Source organism: Miscanthus floridulus, unplaced genomic scaffold (assembly GCF_019320115.1).
Source record: "Miscanthus floridulus cultivar M001 unplaced genomic scaffold, ASM1932011v1 os_2159, whole genome shotgun sequence".
NCBI lineage: Eukaryota > Viridiplantae > Streptophyta > Magnoliopsida > Poales > Poaceae > Miscanthus > Miscanthus floridulus.
The window spans coordinates 19,644-25,426 of NW_027098131.1; the positions used below are offsets into that span (position 1 = coordinate 19,644).

At 46.4% G+C, this 5,783-nt stretch overlaps 1 protein-coding gene across 4 annotated transcripts; it reads left to right on the forward strand.

The window, feature by feature from the left end:
- On the forward strand, window positions 1-4,148 carry LOC136534672 (uncharacterized). 4 transcript variants are annotated; one of them, XM_066527059.1, is made up of 4 exons: window positions 1-113; window positions 252-2,761; window positions 2,840-3,472; window positions 4,013-4,148. In XM_066527059.1, exons 1-4 carry the CDS (start codon window positions 102-104, stop codon window positions 4,014-4,016), a joined length of 3,159 nt encoding a protein of 1,052 aa, XP_066383156.1. In that variant the 5' UTR covers window positions 1-101; the 3' UTR covers window positions 4,017-4,148. The 4 variants fall into 4 exon arrangements, with proteins under 4 accessions (XP_066383156.1, XP_066383154.1, XP_066383155.1 ...); XM_066527057.1 differs by having other exon boundaries at window positions 252-3,472; XM_066527060.1 differs by lacking the exon at window positions 1-113 and having other exon boundaries at window positions 596-751; window positions 927-3,472.
- Window positions 4,149-5,783: the final 1,635 nt, after the last annotated feature.

The window sequence follows — 5,783 nt, forward strand, 5'->3', positions numbered from 1 at the left end:
ATGAGATTGACCGAGATCGGCTGATCATCATGGGTACACGCCTTCCGCCCTGATAATTTTATTTATTAGGTGCGTGGGTGGATCGGAGGAGTTTCAGCGTCATGAAACTAGTGGTACTGCTCTAGTTACTGGCTGCATACACACACAATTGCTAGCTTAGTTTGTCTTGCCAATTCTTCATATAATATACTTCCAAATATAATTAAATGATCTTATATAGCAATCCAACGACCGTCCTTCCCGCGTTTCAGGGTATCTGGGCAACAGATGTGGCTGGCGCCATAGAGGAAATATTCAATCTTATTCAGAGGAACCTCAGCAATGACGGAAGCAACGTCTACTTCGATGGTTGGCGTGGCTTTGGGGCAGCCGCGGTTCTTAGGTCCATAGCACAAGCACTCCCATCAATGAAAGATCCTCCTCCAGAATTATGCTTTGGCAGAATCATTTATATTGATTGCTCCAGGTGGACAAGCAAGAGAGCGATGCAGAAAAGAATTGCAGAGGAGCTAAGACTTGACCATAAGACCATGTCCATGTTTGACGAGCTCGACGAAGAGGATGACTTCAATGGGGTGGACCACGGCTCTAGGGACCGGGTACGAAGTGTTGCATTAGTGATTGACCGAACCTTGAGGGAGGGTAGATTCATGATGATTTTTATCAATGGGAGTGGTGATGAGGTGCTTCTAGGTAGACTTGGTATTCCAGAAAGTAGTGATTGCATGATACTATGGACTTTCAGTACAAGGTGCGTGACAATGGGCTCCTACTATACCTATACCAATAAGATAGTAGAGAAGCTAAGATATACGGATGTTCTGGTTTATTGCGACAGTCTTGCTGGAGATTTATCAAGCTCACAGTTTATGGCACTGTTTAGTGAAGAGGCTGCTAACATAGTTGCTCGTCACCCATGTATGCAGGGTGTGGACTTGACAACGGTGGTAGATTGTTGTCTCTATGGGCTGCATCTACACCACAGTTTTCATGGCACCACTGGATTTGTTTGGCCAGCTCATTCTTCCAACTACTGGATATGTGATGGGATCATGCAACAAGGGGAAAGAGAACGGGAGATCAGCAATGCATTGCATCCAGAAATAATCTTCGAGTGTGATGCCTCTGTGCTTGATGCTGTGTTTAAAAAGTTCAACGATGACCCGAAGACTCCTTTTCTCGTAGTTAAGGATGGTGACGATGATATCTATGAGGAGGAGGATGGTGACGATGATATCTATGAGGAGAGGCCTAATTATTATCGTTGGATTTCTATCTCCTTGAAGAATAAGAAAGTACATGAGGGTATGCAAAATATACTTGAAAGGGCATCGTCAATCTTCCTAGCACTTGAAACAAAGGATAGACCATATAGATTGCCAAATACCTTGTTTAAACAGTGCAACAAACTTGGTGTGCTGGTTCTCTCCGGTTGTGCCTTCAGTTTTGTATCCCCTCCTTTCCTCCACTGCAATAAATTAAGATTTCTTGGGCTGGACAACTGCACACATCAGAATAATAATACAGGTAGTGAACCTGAAGGACGGGACTGTATCACCAAGTGGGCATTTCTGCAAAGCCTGTGGGTGCTTGACCTGCGTTACACAGACTGGGGTGAGATCTTATCTGAGGAAAAGATAGGTCTTATGGCTAATATCACAGAACTAAATATAGAAGGAGCTAGGTGCTGGCAGTATACGGGTCAATTATTAGAGAAAAGGTTACCTTACCTTCAAAGACTTCGGATAATCAAACCTACACATCAGGAAGAGTCGACATCCTTGGACATCAACAACTCATTTGTGGGTAACAAACAGCTAGAAATACTTGATTTGTCTGGTAACAGTGACATGAAAAGCCTACCGACAAGCCTATCAGAGGCAAGCAAACTTCAAGTACTTGTTCTAGATGGTTGTGATGGGCTTGAGAATGTTGTGCTGCACAACTCCTTGCTAAGGTCATTCAGTTTTGATGGCTATGGACCAGCATCCCATTGGACATCAACCGGCAAGCTACCTCCAATGAGTTCTCGTCCAAATGGTCCATCTGCTGTAGATAATATGAAGGATGTCAGAGCCTGCAAGATATCTCTAGAAGGTTGCACATTGTTGGAGGATTTGTTCTTGCGTGGGCTTCCCAACCTGGAGGAGCTGGACCTTTCAGGATGTGCGATCAAGGTACTTGACTTTGGAGCTATGGTGGTGGATGTCCCAAGGCTCAAGAGACTCTTCCTAGTAGGCTGTGAGAACCTTCGTGCAATAAAATGGGGCTCAGATGAGCAGTTGGAGTTGATCTACATAGACACAAGGCCTGTCAATGGGAGGACACTTGGATGTGCTCGGCTGCCATCCCTTGGTGCCCAGCAGAAATACTTCCGGCTGCACGCAATCTTTGCAGATGCTAGGCTTGCTCGGTCCCTATGGACTCTTATATCTTTATCACATTACAATGCCTGTTATTTCAACATCAACATCACCTCTTCAGCTACATGCATGGAGACTATTCAACCTGAAGCAACAACAGACAAGGAGAAGGTGACTGGATCCATTGATGACAAACGACACTATGACATAGCTGCTAGAGACATATATTGTGACATCTTTACCAAGGTTGGTAATAGCCCAACCCCGATGCAGGCCTTCCCGCAAGGCCCAGCGGGACAATTGGATCGCCATATCGAGATTGGTGACGGAAGTCGTAGCGTGCAGAGTGAGGTGGAGGCAGATCCTTTTGGTTCTAATTTGGCTTCATTGATGGGAGGGTATACCGAATCCCTGCATGTGCATGATGTCTCGACCTGCAGCAATACTATGCCTAGAAGTAATTGGTATTCCCTCAGGTGGTGCCGTGTCGAGAGGTGCCCCAGCTTGCACGCCGTCTTTCCTCCGGGCTCAGAGGATTGGAATGGTACGCTGGAGACCATCTGGGTATCGGATCTCCTGATGGCTCGTTGTGTATGGAGCAAAGGTGACATCTACTATTCTGATTATCGCTTCAGAAGCCTGCGGCACTTGCACCTGCGCTGCTGTCCAAGCCTCCAGTTCGGACTTGCGATGGGTGAGCGTCCCTCCTTCCCTAGCCTGGAGACCATCCACATCGTCCACTGCGGCCAACTCAGACACGTCTTCGTACCGGGTGATGCTGACGAGAAGCACCGGCATACAAGCGTCGAGTTCCCGAAGCTGACCACCATCCACCTGCACGACCTACCAGCGCTCCGGCAGATATGCGAGGCCGCCGAGATGCTGGCGCCCGCGCTGGAGACCATCAGGATCAGGGAATGCTGGAGCCTGCGCCGGCTGCCGGCTTTGAAGGGCCGCAACGAGCCAGGAAAGAGGAGGCCGACCGTGGAGATCGAGAAGGACGTGTGGGACGCGCTGGAGTGGGACGCTGGCCACTACCCTTCCCTGTACGAGGCGCAGGTGCACTCGCGCTCCTACAAGAGGCGCGTGCTCAGGAGCACCGTGCTCAGGTAATAATCAGTATATTTTTTACATAAGTTCCTATGCGTTCGTACGTGTTGAGTGCATTTATCTGTCGTCGTTGGCTTGTTGTAGCCAAGGTTTTCATTATCGGAAATAAAAATTTATCGGAGGTCATGGATAAATAGGATAAGCAAGATATATCGGAAATATCGGACCAAATTCAAAAAAAATTCAAATTGTTTTAAAAAAAATTCGTAGAATTTGACTTGAAACTATTCCTAAGCTATTAAACATTACTTGTTCACAGATAAAAACAAGAATAAAACATTATAGTGTGGGATCGTAGTATGGCTGAATTTGGGTTGTCTGTGTGGGAGCAGGAAAGAAGGGAAAAATTTGGCCGATGTCAAATTTTATCGGACCCTGGAGATAGAATGGAAATTTCGGAAATTTCCGTGAATTTTGGCCGATAAAAAAAACCTTGGTTGTAGCTAGCTAGCCCAGTTAATTAATAATAATAAGACAGCTTACTTGCTCTTATGAATTGATTTGATTTGCTTCTCAATCACTCACTCTGCTGCCGACAGGTGATGGAAGAAAGCATGCATCTGCTGCTGCTGCTGCTACCGTCGGTCGTCTCTGTGGATTACTGTTCGTGTGATGGATGATCCTGCCTGCCTGTTGATCGATCAGTTTGTTTGTTGTGTGAAAGGCCAGGGAGGTATGGGGCTTCAGGTTTGCTCCTGCCTGCCATGACGGCCGGCCAGCCGAATTGGCCTCTTCTGTGTGTTTGCATTGGTTTTGAAATAAAAAAGAAAGACGGCCAGGCCCAGGCGCCTGCTTGTTGGTGCCTGAGCCTGATGCCTGCACGGCGGTGTCGCGTGCAGGCCTGGCCGTGTGAGGCAGCAGCCACCTGCCTGCATGTCTGCGGGTGACAGACTGTGTTTCAGCTTGCCGAACGATAAATGAGTGTGTGTTTGTGTGTGTCTGCTACCTCAGCCCAGCCCGTTTGTGAATTGTGAGGGATCAGACCAGATGCTTGTAATAAAACCGCACCTGTCTTGTCTTGTGCAATTTGATTGCTGCGCTCATGGGATTGCTTTGCTTGCTATATATGTATCCATCTACGTATGCCAGCTGTATTGTATTGTATTGGTGAACCATTAATCAAGCTACAATAATCTATGATCGAGTTTGTGGTGTGAGATTGATTTATATGCTCTCTGCTTGTGGTTCTACTCTGTTGAAGTCAAACATTGAGCATCAACACAGGTGGTGATTAAGCAGGTTGCCTTTCATTACGACTAACTTGTACTAGTTGTCTGTCCTCATTGCCAGCTGCCTGCAGTGGCTGCATGCTAAAAGAACAGCAACCATAGTTGCATGGTCCACCTAGCTTGATATCACTTTCACCAACAAAGAGCTTCAGTGATATATACGTGCTCAGAATAAACGAGGGTGATAAGGTCCGAGATAAGGTCCGAGATACAGATGTTTTCTTATGTACAAACAAAACATTCTAATGATTCCAGCCACCGACAATCACTTAGATTCGCACCACACATAATGGGCCATAAAAAAATTCGCACCACACATAATGGGCCATAAAATAAAAACTCCAACAAAGTTCAGTTCCATGAATGGGTGTCCATAGAGCTTATACCCCTTGTTCACAGCAGGTCAAGCTGGACAGAAACAGAGACGCATAGACCATTCTTCAGAACAACATATTTCTATGGATAAACACTAGACGATTTTGAGGAAAGAAAACATGTAACCTCGACAGCAGAAAGCACCTCATAATAGTTTCACTTTGATAAGTAAAGTATTCCAGCTTGTTTATGTCAAACGCGCATCCTAAATAAGGTTGGGGAAGTAATAGACCTAAGCACGTTATTTCTTTGCACTGAGCTTACAGTGCTGCAAATCAAAGAGGGAGGACCACATTGTTAAATTTTGTGTCAGAAAACATATTCTGCTAGCAGCTAGCACTCGCAGCTTGAAACCAAGCATGACAATTGACAACTACAAGCTATGGCTTTTCAAACATGGAACCAAACAATGTGATTCTAAGACTGCAACTGTTGCATGTTCAGAAACCAAGCTGATCCATATGGGCAAACATCCTCTGGTCAAGTCTTCCAGCGATCTGGCTGCCCCTCCGCTTGCTGTAGCCTCTCCCTCAACACCTTCACCTCGACGAGCTGGCAAGGAATTCATCAAGCGCCTCAGCAAGAAAACAACCAAAATTCTCCCGACCCCTTGTATCTCTAGAAGGAAACAACAGCGTCTCCCACCGGGCGCTCCTCGCCGCAGTCGTCGTCTTGCGGGCATAGGAGCTGAATCACCAAAACAGCC